The sequence below is a fragment of the Lichenostomus cassidix genome, chromosome 1, assembly GCF_008360975.1.
Source record: "Lichenostomus cassidix isolate B80296 chromosome 1, HeHo_3.0, whole genome shotgun sequence".
Taxonomy (NCBI): Eukaryota; Metazoa; Chordata; class Aves; order Passeriformes; family Meliphagidae; genus Lichenostomus; species Lichenostomus cassidix.
Window position 1 is genome coordinate 75371322 of NC_139479.1, and position 16732 is coordinate 75388053.

Sequence of the window (16732 nt, forward strand, 5' to 3'; positions counted from 1 at the left end):
GCCCTTGCTTAGAGGAAATGAAAGTATGCTTACAGTGCAGTTTCTGAAACTATGATTTTAAACAATGTACTAGAGCACATTGATACTGCATTTTAAGGATTTAGGACTCTATTCATACCTCTTCATTTAGGCATCGAAACTGCACTGCCAAAAATCATGGCTCTTTGAGTGCTTCAGATCGAAGAAATCCTTTATGTCTTTAATAAGACACAAAGTGTCTCTAAAGAGCTCCAGAAAATGGTCCCTACTGGCACCTAGGACTCTTACCTGACTATAGAAGCCTAATCACCAGGTTCAGATGCGAACAGTTACCATCAAATCCCATTCCTGATGCTGAGTGCTTCCATGACTTAGCTGCTACTTCAAAATCATGATGCTTGAGAAGTGCATATTTAATGTCTGCTGGCATCCTAATTTAAGTGAAGTTCAGCCGAGTAACTGGGGGTCTAAATTTTTACAGAATAAGGATGAAACCATGGAAAGACATATCTCCAAAAACTGTAACATAATGAGAATGTGCTGTTATTTGCATGACAGTATTGTTTTTATTCTCTACATTACATGCTGAAACACGGGTCTTTTCATAGAGCAGGAATTGCAAAAGCCTCTAAGTCTCTCCTTATGCAAGGTGCTTTTTAGTTTTGACCATGAGCTCATAAGCTGTTTGAGGCAGTCTCTCCTCTTTCAGAGGTGAATCACATTTCTGGTTGTACTATGTCCTAAATAATGATAGTACAAAATCATGAGTCATTGATTAAGTGTGAAAAAAGTAAAACAGTACTTTTAACTTCTCAGTTCTGCTCTCCAACAGGCTGCACAGAACAATGTTGTGGTCATTATAAAAAAGGTCTGTAGGGACTAAGAAATTAATTCAGTGTAATCAATCTGTCCTTTCCCAGATTTAAACACTAGCTTACTAACTGCTTATATGGAGCAATCTTGACACACAAATGGAACGCTTTAGTCTGAGAAAAGGAACTTAGATCTTGTTGGCCTTCAGGCCATGCTTCAAGATTTTTTTAAAGAAAAGGTCATCATAGAAAAAGTTTGTGATTTTGATATTTGTACTATTTGAGGAAGCTGTGCACATGTGGTTTCTCACACAACATTGTCTTTTTATTTAAGCCAAAACCATTAGAAATATTTCAAAGGGTCTATCAAAAATTTTTACTTCTTAAAAATGGACAGTTGAATGGTTCAATGGTCAAACAAATGTGCAGAAACTACTTAAAAAATTAAGCACAAATCTAGATCATTATAGTGGAAGTTCTCAGTGCAATGCTATTGCTATTCTTGTTGACACTTTATACAGGAATTTTGCTGAAAAGCAAGACAAATGAGAAATTAAGTGCAGCTTTTACTCACCCTCAGTTCTTGAACAGAGCAAGAAAACAGACACAAATTATTCGAGCTCTCAGATACATTTTCACATTCTGACTGAATTCTAAAAAAATGCAAGAGTGTAAATCAAACTCTCCAATGTTTTACTTTTTGGTTCAGAATAGGTCTTTTCTCAAGGACATTCATACTGTTCACTTTTTGAAACTTTTATATTCAGTAAAATATTATTGAATATAAAAAATGTCATTTTTAGATCTGAATTGAAAATATCAATTTCAATTTTAATGAAAATTGCAAATGAAAATTAGCTGTGGATACACCATAAAGAAACCTGTCTTTCTGTAATGTTGATTGACATAACAACGAAGTGAATAAATGAAAATTAAGAAATTACAACAGTACAATGCAAAAAAAGTTTGACAGGGCATACTTTGAAATGTTCTTATGGAAAAACTTGTGATACCATAGCAATATCAGAGAAAGCTTCCAAATGATTTGAGAAAACCTAAGAGCAAAAGACAGAAATTAATCACAGAACAACCTGAGTTGGAAGGGACCTTCAAGATCACCTAATTCCAACTCCCCTGTCATGGGCAGGGACACCTTTCACCAGATCACATTGTTCAAAGTCACACTCAGCCTAGCCTTGAACACTTCCAGGGATGGGGCACAAGGGTTATGGACAGAATAATGTAAAGAAAATAGCAAAAGTTTCCAGTGAAAGTCCACAGAAATCACGTGAAGCCAATATAAATTGAAGACCATTCACTTAAGTCAAATAAATTTCTCAAAGAACTCCAAATATTTTCCTTAAGCAATGATAATTCAGCATAATTACTGTTACCATTAAAGATTTGAGTATGTTAGGTCATAAAAATGAAATTAAGAAGGACAGCAGAAAATCTGGATAATATTTAACTGTTAACATTTAGACAAATAATGTAAATAATACACATTTATATTTCTGGTAAATATGTAGGTGTTTACAGTCACATGGCCTTGTTAGTGTAGAATTTTAACAGACAAGTCAGGAGCAGTGGTGAGTGGAAACTTCTGCTGCTCCACTTCTGCTGTTCTGCAACAACTTCGGTGTTGCTTTCCTTTCAGGACCCTCTGTTCAGACCATCTGTGGCTCTTTACCTCTCCTATTCCAGAAGCAGCAGGAAGGAGGAAAGTCACTGTGAGGAAATATGTCTTTGGAGAACATTTTTGTAAAGACAGGGATCATGAATGCTGTGTGCATATGGGGAAGTGGAAATGAGAAAGCAAGGCAGTGGCAATAAAAAGGCATGGTGACCAGCTGACTAAGCATGCAAACATCACAGGAAAACCAAAATGAGCATGGAGATGAACAGTGCTGGAGAGGAACTTCTCTCTCCTCTGAGAAAAGGCAGGTTTGGGAGAAGGGAGAAATACTGCAGCATGAAAAAGAGAAACTCAATAATCATTGAAGCCCTTCAATTATTTTTTTTAATGCCATGTCATAACAGAACTGGACAGCGCCTCATAAATAATTCTTTTAACATTGGTTCTACTGATAGGTTTTGTAAAAACATCTTCAACCCCTGGTAGTTGCTGGCCAAACAGTTCTTTCCCCTGCAACACCAACAGAGTGAAACACTGCTGTTGAAGACATATTTCTATGCTCAACAATTGTACTTGGAAGTGCATCAATCTGTTGAACCTCCTAAATGTATATAGACATGCCCACACATTTGAGTTTTAAAATACTAGTTATTATTACAATTATTTTGAATACTGAAAAAACCCGAAGATTTTCTTCTATTTATCCTTAAAGAAATAAAAAGCACAGTCCCAAAGCGGACTATAAGCCAATAGTATTTTGACTAGAATAACGCAGAAAACACACACCACATTGAAAAGATTTATGTGAAACCACTGCTTCTATAAACTTGCCTTATGTGATTTCAGATGCTAGTTTTCAGAACACTGAAATAATTTCAAACAATTATGTTCCTCTCCCTGAGAAGCTGTGCTTTTCAGCCTGAAGATATTTTGAAAGTAAAATAACAAAAGCAACTATTTTGTGGTGATCACAGGTTTTTTTTGGGAGAAAAAGATGGTTTTGCTTGGAAAAGAATGTTACACCTACAGGGCATAATCAAGCATTTAACAGCACACTTTTCTTTATGTATCAAAAATATACTGATTCTAACTTAAAGTCAGGAGGACTACTCTGACACCAATTTATTCTTTGTATCTCTCAACACAAGTTTCTTTTTTGAAATTTCTGTATAATGAAAATTATACTAAGGCATGTGCTGCTTTTTTTTTTTTTCTCCAATTAGTAGCTGTCTTATTGAGCTGAATGGGTTTTGCCACAAAGCCAGCATTTTACACAGAATGCCAGACAGCAATTAGATGGCGACAGCTTCTTGGTCAGAGCTAACCTGGGCTGAGTTGCAACCTGCTATATACAGGCTGATCAGCCAGTCGTCTTTGAATCTCCTATTTCCCTGACAAAGTAGTTAAAATTTAGAAGCAATTAATTCCCTGCTTTCCAAATCTTTTGCAAAAAAGAGGTTGTGCTTCTTGGTGTAGAGAATTCTTTGAAGTCATACAGTGTCATGTAAAGAGTTTTACAGTGCCTTGGTTTTCTTGCTACTGGAAAATGGATCTTGTATCAGGAGGGGTTTTAGAACAGAGCTCAGTCACGAAAACTGCACTCAATGTCTGAAGGGGACAGTGAAAAACAGACAAGAGGAACCTGTTACTGTAAATAAGTAAAGTTGGCCTTGCTCTCTGCTCTCCAAAGCAGCAACCTAACCAGAGGCTTGTACCCGCTGCTCAGTCTAGAGCTGCACTTCTTGGGATGGTGAAGAGAGAGGACGGAGCACCGGCACAAGAGGCGCGGGAGAGGACTGAGAAGACAGGGAGATGACCCGGAGAAGCCAAAAAGCGCTGACCTAAGGCACAGAGAGACGCAAGAGATGGGAACGGGATGCGGGCACAGAGAGATATGGGAGGGGGGCAGGCGGAGCGGAGGAGGAGCTGGAAGTGCCGCTGGAGGAGCAGCGGTTCCCAGAGGCAGCGCGGAGCGGTGGGACCGGGAGGGGCGAGCCTGTGCCCCGCAGCGCAGACCCTCGGTAAGGGACGGGGCTGGAGGAGAGGAGGGGCGGGGAGGGAGGGACGGGCGAGGGGCGTGGAGCCGGCGGGCAGCCTGCCCGGGCGGTGGGAAGCAGCGGGACGAGCGGATAGCGGAGTCAGCCTGTCCGCCGCCGCCGGAGCCTGGCAGGCATCCTGCCTTCCCCCTTGCCTCCCGCACACGCTCCCATCGTTTCCCCCCTCCAGGCGGCGAGGAGCGGGACAGAGCCGTCCCCCCGAGCGCAGCACCATGTGAGCAGGAGCCGCGCCACCGCTGCAGCGGGCACGTCCAGGATGTAAAGAGCCGCCCGACCGCCCGCTCTCTGTCGCTGCCCGACCGCCCCCCGGGCCGGAGACTCGCCGGCGTTCATCGCTGCCCCGGGCCAGCATGACCGAGGTGAAAGCCAAGGAGCCCAGAGCGCCTCCGCCTGCCACAGACGGGGCGGTCCTGCTGCAGGGTCAGCCCGGCCGAGATCCCTTCCGCAGGGAAGCGGAGGCCATCGACATCTCCCTGGACGGGCTGCTTTATCCCCAGAGCAGCGACGAGGAGGAGGACGAAGAGGAGGAGGAGGAGGAGGAAGGGGAGGAGGAGGAAGAGCCGCAGCCGCAGCATCTGGGGCAGGAGGAGGGCCGGGACTCCCTTTCCTACCAGCCAGGGAGCGGCTCCCTCGCGGTCAGGGACTCCCTGGACACCGTCCTGGACACCTTCCTGGCGCCCGCGGCTCATGCCAGCTCCACCGTGCCCGCGGCGCCCTGGTCGTTCTTCGAGGCGCAGGAGGCTCCCGACGGCCCGATGAGCAGCGGCCCCTCGCAGAAGGCGGGCGAAGCCGACCCGGGGGCGCCGGGCCCCTCGCAGCCCCCGCCGCGGCCCGCCGCGCTCTGGCCGCCCGGCGACGCCCTGGCCCCCGCCGCTAAGCCGCGGCCGGCGGGGCCGGGGTGCGGCGCGGAGGGTCCCGCCGCAGCCCCCAAGGGCGATGCCCCCGGAGCCGAGGCGCTGCCCGGCGGGTCCCGGCCGGGGGACCCGGGGCAGGAATACCTGCACGTGCCGCTGCTGCCGCTCAACTCGGCATTCCTGGCCTCGCGCACGCGGCAGCTGCTGGACGGGGCGGAGTACGAGGGCGGCGCGGTGCCGCGCTGCTCGCCCCCCGCCCCGGACCTGCCGGCCTACGGCTTCCCGCCGCCCGACGCCAAGGACGGGCCCTTCGCCTACGGCGACATCCAGCCCGTCCTGAAGATCAAGGAGGAGGGTCTCGGCCTCGCCGGCCGCTACCCGGGCGGCAGGGCCACCCCCGCGGCGGGCTGCCACGAGTACCCGCAGGCTCCGCGGGCCGGGCAGGAGCCCTCGCTGGAGTGCGTCCTCTACAAGGCGGAGCCCGCCCTGCTGCCCAGCGCCTACGGGCCGCCGGCGCCCGACAGCCTGCCCTCCACCTCGGCCGCGCCGCCGGGGCTCTACCCGACCCTGGGGCTCAACGGGCACCAGCCGCTCGGCTTCCCGGCCGCCGTGCTCAAGGAGGGCCTGCCCCAGCTGTGCCCGCCCTACCTCGGCTACGCGCGGTAAGGCGGGGGGCTCGCTGCGGGACGGGCCCGGGGGTCGCGCTGCGCGGCGGCAGAGCTCCGAGCCTCCTCCTCCGGAGGGGCGGCTGTGCCCGCGGTGGGCGCTCCGGGGGGATGTTAGGGGGGTGCGGAAGAAAGGACGGGCGAAGTTTCTCTCGTCCTTTTTGGACTTCTAGGCAGTGCCTGCAGCGCCACTTCCATTCCCTGCGGCCCGAGCACGCCGCGGTGTCCCGGGGCGGTGTGGCACCGGCAGTGTCAGCCCGCAGCTGGCACCTCGCGGCTCTGAGCACGGTGACGCTCCGGGAGGTGATGGTTTGGTATCGCTGCGGGATTTCAGGGCCCCCCATGTCCGAGCCAGTGCCCGGCTCCAGGGGAGGGTGTGCAGCTTCTCTAGATTGCCCTCATTGACAGCGAGACCCTGCCCATCAATACCTAGATATTGCCCAAAATATAATTCCCGAATTGAAGAAAAAACAAAACCCACAGAAAGCAGGCGATTTCACACAAAAAAGAAACCTGAAACACTTGTATGTTGATTTGCTAGAATGAAACGGAGTACTGTCATGCCGAGATGTGCATTACCTAGACATAGGTGCAAAACATCGTGCATGCAATGCTAGTTTCAGCGGAAATCCTCTCTTTTTGGAAACAGAGTGTTTATCTAGATGAGTCTGCCTTTTCATGGAGAGAAATTGGAAATATCCTTGATATCCCCATAAGAATTAGTTACTGCTGAGAATGCTGTAGCTGAATGGGGGGATGATAAACTAATTAGTAAAGATTTTTGTAGTTGTAATGAAATTAAGTTGTTTGCAATATGAAAAAGGCCTTTGAAATTCAATTGACATCTATCTGATTCTGTCTCTGTACCAGAGGAGAAAAAAATCATCACTAAGACTCCACTCACAAGAGTTGTTGATCTGAGGAAGATGAGCATTTTAACAAATAGTATCTCAATTGTACCTTTTTTTGCTAAACAGATTAAAATATAACTTTATGCCTTTTTTGCACTTCTTTCCTGTAGTACCATAACAGAGACAAACCATTACGCAGAAAGGCAATCATACTTTATTTTTATCCTGTCCTTTTGTATCTTGATTACAAATTTTAAAATTAGCTTTTTAATATAAAACTCATTAATACAGGTAAGTAGTTAACTGTACAAAGCTAGATATTTCATTTCTTTTAATTCTTTTTCTTTTGAAGGCCAGATACGGAAACCAGCCAGAGTTCTCAGTTCAGTTTTGAATCGCTGCCCCAGAAGATTTGTCTCATCTGCGGTGATGAGGCTTCAGGTTGCCACTATGGAGTACTTACCTGTGGAAGTTGTAAAGTCTTCTTTAAAAGGGCAATGGAAGGTACTATATGATGCCATTGTTCCTAATGATGTGAAATATTTCATCTAGGCACTGCTGCTAGGATATACTGTTTATTTATTGCTCATCCTTACAAATATTATCACTGTAGAAGTGTTTTTTTTTTGTTTTGTTGACTCTGTTTAAGTATTACAGTGGATATTGAAAAAGTTCTTCCTTAATTGATTTATGTAGAATTATTTGTTTTACTTTATTTATTTCCCATTTATTTACTGTTTATCAGTTAATCTTTCCGGGTAGGCAGAGTTAAATAAAAATTTTGTGTACTACAAGATATGTTTTAAAATGTGTAAATGGTGTTCAAAGGAAAATACTGTGGGTATGAGCTAATGATAGGCAGATAAGAATTTATTTTGTCTTTGTTCTGTCTTTGAAGCCATGGAATTCTTCTTGCTTTAAAGGGGCAGAGTTTTGGCTTCTTGGTTTAATACTTATGGAAGTATTAAAATTTCACTTATCTGTTACAAGTCATAATAACAATAAAATGTGTTTGACTTTTGTTACAAATAGTCATTAAATTGCAAAGTCGAGCTGCAGGTTTAATGAAACAGTAACAATACCTATGTTTATTTTTTCTTTTTGAATTTTATTGTGTGCCTTGTCCCCTGAGATTTTATTTATGAATACAAGTGTAGACTTTAATGCAATTCAACAGATAAAACAGTAAAACAAATTTTTTCTCCCTTTTTGATTTTTATCTGATCCTGTCAGAACTAGGATATTAAAAATTCTATTCCATATATCTAATAAAACCATTGTTCAAATGGATAGGATTCCTTAAAATAAAAAAAAATCATTAATGTATTTTCTTGTTGTGATATATGGCTTTTTCAGCTTTATAAAGTTTATCTATCTCTAAATAAAAAGGGGAATATTGGAGAAATAAAAGCTTAGCAATACAATATAGTTAGATTTTTGTTTCACTATGCTGTTACTTTTTACTTTAAGCATATTCTCATGTTCTTTGTTTATTTTACATTAAATATTTGCAAAGTGGACTTGGTGGGCTAGGTGAACTTTTGAGCCAGTGCCGTGTTTTCTCTTAATACATTCACTGAGTTTCATGAGAAAGCTACTGAAAACATTCCTGTTAGGCTGCAAGGCTTTTAAGTCACTTGCAGGAATACATTTAAATTTCACTGACTCTGCTAGCTGGTCTCGTGGTTTGGTTTCATATTTTTTTGCTATGTTTGGCTAAATCAGCCATATATTGAAAAAAAAGTCAGGGAGCTGAAGTTTTAATACTGAGTGTAGTGTAACTTCTGAGTGCCATATTTTAAAATAAATTTTATTTTTGCTTTTCACCTATATAATAATACTGGAATTTTTTTCTTTGAATTTGATTCTGTCAATTTTAGATTTAATCTTTGTTTTAATTTAGTATCCAGTTCTGTTTGCAGTAGGTGAAACTGCTCAAAAACATATCTCATTACTGTTCAGCAGAAGTATTTTAATGAAGAATGTTAGGGAGGAATATAACTTGGTACAAGGAACACCTTAAAGTTGTTTTCACAGATTATTTGAAATATGTCTTTGCAGAATCTTACCAGGTTAAGAATATAGACTTTTATAGAGACAAAGGAGAGGTCAATGCAGTTACATAAACAAAAGTTTTATGTTTCACAGAGCAACTTCAAAATTTCAATTTTTAAATGATACAACAGACTGAGAGTCTAGTGAGGAAATATGTTTGGGTTTTTTGGTTAGGATTTTCAAGGAATGTACAACTACCTCAGAAACCTGTCTGTAATCAGGAAAGATACAGGCTGTTGAATCTGATGGGAAGGAATGTCAGGCCTGAGCAGTGTGGGAATTGGCAAAATGAACAAATACAGTTACCTGTTTTTGTGTAGAACGTGCAAGACTACAGGGGGTTACTTAGAGATGGACTGCTGGACTTCTTATTTTCACAGCATACTACATAATTACCAGCAATAATTGAATTAATCCCATTTATTGATAGACACTTGATTTTATGTGGACTTAAAGTACTTTTTTAAAAGGTTTTATATCAGAAAGAACGGTAGGAAATTGCTCCTCTGTAAGAAGGAGCAGAGTATTCGCATTTTGAATGCAATAGAAAATAGTGTTTAAAATTCACACTGGCAGTTTTATAAATTATTTCTTCCATGAATTGTCCTTCTGCCCATCATCTCCCTGAGTGTAAAGGTATTATTTGCCTTTTAAAATTTGTAGTCATACTAAAGACGTGCAGGTTTTTTAATAATCATGCAAATAAGATGTTAAATTTTGTGTGTAAGAATTCCTGGTCAAAACTCCATTTTTCATATAATTTCCACACAGTACTGATTACAGTACTGATCTTTATGAGAAATTAAAACATGATTTGAAATAGCTGGATTTTGCTATTTTATATATTTTCTCTATCTTGAGGTTTTTTTATGTTATGAGTTTTCGTAAATAGATTAAAAATACTTAATATAATAATATTACATTTGCTGGAAAATGTCTATTTTCTATTTTCATTATTTCTGTAATCTGAGATGCATTTGCTGTTTAAAATCAAACAGCCTATGTAATTTTTGTAATTTTTTTTCACAGAAATTGTCCTATTCATACACCATTTATTTTACTATCCCTGGTGTGAAAGCAATACTTTATTGGTTAAATGCTTCCATTTGAATGAAATGGACTGTTACGTTATCCAGAAAACTCAGTTTTTTCCATATCTAATCTTTTTGAAATAAAGACAGAGCTTATTTAAAATACTTAGACTGAACAATCATTTAAAGCTCTGTATACTAATTATGATTTAATCATACATTTGAATGTAATTAGTACATATACATATAACTTAACAAGGAGTCAGAGTTGTGTGAGGATCACAGAGATTACTTAGAATGTTTCTTAGCACTCAATTCTAAAATAGATATGATTTTGTAGATACTTTCTGTCTTTTGGGTCCTTGGTTTGTCATATGTGGCTATCTGTATGAAGAAAAGGTTGGTGTGAATACAGTAAAAATATTTTTCTCTAGGCAAAATCTCGAAGTAGGTTTAACAAAAATGCAAGTCCTTCCTTTGGAAACCTGGTGGTATAGCAGATGCATAGAAAAGTTAGTACTGCAAGTGAGGAGAAGAAAAGGGACAGAGATACTGGGTTGTTTTTTCTTAGGAAATATTTATCTGCATTTAGAGGTTGTAAATTTTCTGTTGGACCCTTACCAATAACTACTACTCTGTAGATTCACTTAATGTATGAAGAAATTAAAATTTTAAAAATGCTTTGAAGATCTCCTGTGAGTATACTGAAAATAATTAAAGTTGCTGCTGTTTATATTCAGTAAAGAAGTAAGAACAAAACTGGATTCACTGTGCTGATGGATAGTGCTGTTCCTGTCAGTAAGCTCAGAGTGACAAGCATTTTGGAGATAGAAATAAAAAAAAAAATCAGAAATAGTATTCAAAATGCTTTCAAATATGTAGAATTACTATATTTGCAAAGTAATTTGCTGTTGATGAGAAGGCTTTATCTAAGTGCTACCATTATATCTCATTCCTGAGAACAAAAAGAAGAGGAGAATATTTCTAACAGGATATTAGAAGAATGAAGATCAAGAAATGAAATTCTACTTTTCTAGGACTAAGTTGCCAAATGGTCATTAGTGATGCCTTATAACAATTCCTTCATGTAAAACCATGCAGGGCAAGCATGATCAAAATGCTTGGGGAACACCACGGTCAGTATCTGTCCCTGAACAGAAACCCAGTGTTTAGAGTTTTGGAATTCTGGAGTTACATCATTGCTAACACAGGATTTCTTGGTAGCCTGCATTTTTGCCATCTTGCTGAAAGGGTGTCCTTTGCACTAGTTTTACTAATGAAAATTTTAACTTGCCTAAATCCTGAAAAAGATTCAAGTGCTGTTTTTCCTATAATAAAGTCTCACTTCTTGTTTTAGTTCTGTATTTATATATGCACTTTTTAAATATTATTGATATCTAAGGAGGAATAGTTTCCCAAACTCATTTTAAAATTAAGTTTCTCAAACCCAAAGAGTTTGAGACCAACATGAATAAATGATATTACAGCAGATCAGTCACAAACTGACTCCTGGTTTGTTAAAATACCTGGGAACGTGTTACAAACTTGATCAAATGATTGTGTAACATTTGTCTAGTTTTGATATGTACTTTAAGGTCAGGGTAGCAGCTATGCAGACAATGGCATCAGAGAACAAGCTCAAGCATATGTAGCAGGTAACATTTAACTGATCAAGTATGAACGTTTCTTCTCTCTGAGACCTGCATTTGGTAAACTGGCAGAAAGTAGGATTTCCATGAGAGGTTTCACTGTATATGGAGAGGTTCCATGGAGTAATTGATGATGAGCTACACCTACAGAGTAAGAAGGTTGGTCATAACTTCAGCTAGACTTGCTGATAAAGTTTTTTTGATGTTACCAGTGCCATGATAGGCAGTTTTGTGATAACAGTGATAACAGTTTTGTGATTCACTATGTATGGTAGTGAAATGTTATGCATAGAAAAATTGCTGGTCTAAGCAGTTGTGCTTTTCCATAGCTAAAGAATATAAAATGCCAAGTATTTAAAAAAATGACAACCACTAGAAGAAAATCTTCTTTGAAAACAGGGAGAAATGCAATACTGTAGAAACCCTTTCAGCTATAAAATTGATGAAGCAGACGTTAAAAGTTCTTTTTTCTTCTAAGTCTGAAGGGTTTTCTAATTTTTAATCCAACTTGCCAGTCTGGATCTTGGGATCAGAATTTGGTACAGCATATACTGTAAACCTGATAGTGATGAAATCTTCATGAAGTAGAAAACATGCAAACACACAAAGCATACACATGGCAAGTTGAGAAATAAAGGAGCTTTTCACTCAGTATAACAGATTTGATGTTATTTGATGTTCTTTCATTTTGCACATGGCCAAAATATGTTAAAATACAGTAAGCTAAATATATTTTCGAATTTGAATGTAAAAAAATTGCTTTATTGAGGAGCCTAAAATACAAATGGAAAATGTCACTTTTGTGAGTTCCGAGAATTTGCATCATAAAAACAAAAAGAAGAAAATCTGCATTGATACATAATTGTACATCGTCATCATATTTCTGACTTCAAAAGTATTTGTTGTCTGGCCATTTGACAAACAGCAATTTGATGAATTGATTTGTATGAGGCACAACAGTGAAGTGAGCTGAGGTGGCATTTGTTCTGGTACTTTAGCTCTTGTGCTAATGTTTTAATTGTGAGTAACTACTGCTTTCCTAATAGACATGGCTTAGAAAATAATCAGCTGCAGAAATGTCAATTACTAAAATTTTTGGTTTAACTTTTATGTAGTGTTTTAGAAACAGTATTGTATATTATCTTAAACATCTTTTCAGGTGGATTAGAAGCTATTTCAGGTAGTGTAAAAGTGCACTTTAAAGAGCACCAGCAGCTGACTGCTCAGGCTTGCTAATACTGTGTTCTAACTTCCCAGATGCACAATGTGAGTAACCTGAACTGCTCATTTTAAGTTCATTTTACAGTGAATGGAGAGAAACAAATTTTAGGAAGAAATTTACTGACTTATTTCTAATATGTACCTGTGATGAAAATAGCAGTATTCTAACACTAACTATTTCTCAGCACTGAATGTAAAGGAGTGTCAGGTGAGAACGTACAGTCTGCATTTGGCCATGTGAATCCTACCCATATCACCAAGGTAGCTAATATAGTTCTGTAGTATATAAAAGAAATATAATAAGCATACAAAAGACTAATTTCATATTGCTTAAGTATTACATATAAGGTATTATAGCTATTACATTGTTTCACATATAAAAATCATACTTATTTTAAGTATTAGTATATTTATAAGTTATATGACATAAGTATATAAAGTGTAAGTATTTATAGTAAAACTGTTGTCTGCTAAAAGTAGATTTGGGTTTGATGGTGTCCATCACCTTAAACTGTGAATCTGTTCCACAGTATTCATGATGTACTACCAGTAGTGTTTTGATGGATGTGTACACTTTAGAATCTAATTAATCAAATAGAATCACATTAATGTAAGGTGTTCAGTCAACAGGCAGCAATACCTGGGCTTTTTGCACATTGCTTTTTTTATATGCTACTAATTTTTCTGGGTTTTTCTACCTCTATTGCTCATATAGTGGATGACCCTGCTCTACTGGTTCAGTTGAAGGACAAGTCAAGGAATATAAGGAAAAGATATATGAAAAAACTTAACATGGCAATGTGCTATGATAATTCCACTAAAATCAGAATGATAGGATGACTGAAATGCAAATATAAAGATTCTTATCTTAATAGAAGAATATAACACTTAGGGATGAAAAGAAGAATAACTGGTTCTTCAGTGCTGTATAGCTCTGAAACAGTTGGTGTGTTTTTAAAGTAGGTTTTGTGTCCAAATCCCATCTTTTGTATTTGTAAGAAATAGACCCTGTATTGACAAAAATGTTGACCTTTCCATCATTTTACATATTTACACCACTGATGTAGTTAATTACCTAAAAATTATGACAAGGAGCAATTGTAACACAATGCCATAAAAAGAACTGGAAATACTGACTTGTAGATGCTACCATAACCTCCTGAATGGTACTAGCTGTGGAAAAATTTTACTATTGTCAGTTCCCATATTGAGACTCCAAGATTTTATGCATTTCAGGGTGTTACAGTGGTAAACAGTCTAGGCAAACCCACTGAAAGTCAATATGAAACAGTATTCCTAATTTTGCAGTTCATGATAGTTTCCATGAATTATGACTTAATCTTGTTTCGTTTTGTTTTTCTGTGGTTTTTGTTTTGATTTGTTTTTTTTACTTGTTGAGAATGATGGAACAGATAGGGAAATGTGAAAAGATTCAAAAACAGGATTGTAACTTTTGACACTTTCTAGAAATGAGTGAAAACAAGATAGCTACATTTAATTGTTCTGTTTTGTAGATATCATGTAAAAAGTGTTCTCTCTTTTGCAGTTGCTCTTTGAAAAAGTGATTTTGGAAGGAAAAAGGCAATACCATTGCAGGATTCACAGCAAAAGGCAGGAAGATTTTGAGATCAGTACACAAGAGGAGGAAAGAGTCAGTCAAGAATCTTATAAAAATTGTTTTTATTGCTTTCACTATGAAATATAAATTTATGAAGAAAGAAGTTCCACATTATTTCAGTTAGATTCCAGGATGAAACATATTCACAGGTTCCTCTGCTTTCCACTTCTTGTCCTCTTTGTTCTATTGAATCCTTAATTCTTTGCTGTGAAGCAGACTAGCATCAGTAGCAGGTCTTTATACCAATATAGGTTACAGAATAGAAGTCACAACACCTACTTAAGAATTGGAAGTGAGAATTTTACTTCAATGGGCAAAGAGGGAAATGTAGACCTTTATCAAAAGATTATGCATGGTAAAGTCCATGGGGAATGTGGGTTTTGGGTAAGTAGTTAGAGTCAGAAGTCTCACTTCAGGGACTTTTTATTTTTACAGAAAATATTAACAGAGAACTAAAATTGGTATTAAATTTTAAAAAAACCAAACAAGCCCAAACACATTTGAGGTATGTGGAATCTTAGAGGCTCATAGCATGTAATGGCATGCAGGGACATGGAGACTGTGGAGTATAGGTTCCCAGTTTTCTATGACCAAATCTCATGAAACCACGTACTGAGAGGTAAATTCAGCCCACATTTGCTGTTTTGCACATTGAAACAGTGTAAATAGAAGAGTGTTACATTTAGATCTGGAATAAAGTCAATATAGTTGTACTTCCCATTTTACCAAGGATGACCTATGCCAGACTGTTTATCTAGCTGTGGAAAACCTGTCTTATCAGAGCATGTTCAGGATAAGAATTACTTTGTATTTGCTCTGAGAAGTAACGTTTTCCACAAGCTGAGGACTAGCCTAGTCTTTTGTCTTAGCTTCCAGAAGTCAGATTTTTACTCAAAAGCTACTTCTGCGCTATTATGTTTAGTTTAGGTATACCGGTTGAATTATTTTCCTTTTTTGAAATTTTAAACCCATGTTTATTGTCAGCTTCCACAATTCCATTGTGGTGGTGTTGGTTTGTTCTCTTTTTTTTTAACCTATTGATTTAATTGGTATTTTTGAAGAAGTCTATAAGAGGTAAAACATACTGTTAGAAAATCATTGAGCATAACCTCGAGGCTAGCCTTCAGGTAGAAAAAGGTCAACATTGGGAGACTTGGGAGTAAAATAATTTGCAAGGAGGTGCAATAGACATCTGCAAGCCTTAGACAGAAATCTAAAACTAAACTACATAAAAAAACATGATGTGTTCTGCGAAGAGCAGTCCTCCAGAAGTTGATGGTTTTATACAAAAACATTGGCAGTTAAGAGAGATACAGGAGGCAGAATGACACTGGGGAGAGAGAAAAAAGAGTTGAGATAGTACTCTTCTTTGCGCATAGAAGGAACTGAGAGTTTGCAAACAAGTGCACCCTTCTGAGCAGGGAGACAACAGTTCAGCACAGATGCACTTATGCAAGTAACTGCTGTATCTGATGCCCCAGGTGCAGCTAAAGCTTTATGTTTTCCATATTTTGTACATCTGCAAAGTCTGTGAAATTTAGAAGTTTACTTCAGTGATTGTAAGTGATGCACAGCATGTCAGTGAGCTAAGTTAATAGTGCAGTTTGTGAAGATACTGTATGTGCTACTTCCAGCACTGTTTGGATTAAAAACCTGCCAGTGTAGCAGTAGTCATTACGGGACTTAAAATTGTGTTTGCCTGCTTACATTAGAACTTGCAACTTTGCTAACACTAATGGATTTTGAAGGAAAAAGAAAAGTACTATCCTGTAAGAATCTGGAATGTTTAAGTGGGCTAAAATTGTGTCTGTATTTTCTCAATCAAGCTCGTCATGAGCCAATACATTGAGAGTGACCCTCAATGTGCACTTTCAAAAAACAGTGAAAAGTAAACATGCGTAGAAAATTTACATTGGGTGAAGCTTTCCGAGTATGTGGCAGTTGTCAGAAAGTTCCCAGGTTCATATTTTTGTAAAAAATGCTAATAACAACATTTATTTTCAAAATGGTGCTGTAGTGAGTATACTACTGTTATCCTGGAGTTTTTTTCTGAGTATTTGGTTTGCTTGCTTGTTCTTTGTTTTCCTAGTTTTAATGGCAGTAGTCATAGGAAAGGTGCTAAATATCAAGCTACCAATAGAATAGTTGTTTTATCTTTACAGGGGGTTTTGGATGCTTCATTAGTACATGGATTTTTGTGTAACTGCAATGCCCATGTATTAAAGACAATTAGTTCAAAACTAGATGATCCTAAAGACTGAACTATAGAAAATATATTTTCAAATAAATATTTTAGCAACCCAG

At 39.4% G+C, this 16732-nt stretch overlaps 1 protein-coding gene across 1 annotated transcript in view; it reads left to right on the forward strand.

Annotated features, from left to right (window-relative positions):
• Positions 1-4341: 4341 nt before the first annotated feature.
• Positions 4342-16732, forward strand: part of PGR (progesterone receptor) — a 34776-nt gene continuing 22385 nt past the window's right edge. Inside the window, exons 1-3 of the mRNA XM_085064500.1 lie at positions 4342-4448; positions 4654-6000; positions 7207-7358. Of these exons, the coding sequence (XP_084920626.1) occupies positions 4835-6000; positions 7207-7358 (1318 nt within the window). The 5' untranslated portion in view covers positions 4342-4448; positions 4654-4834. The remainder of the gene's footprint in view (positions 4449-4653; positions 6001-7206; positions 7359-16732) is intronic.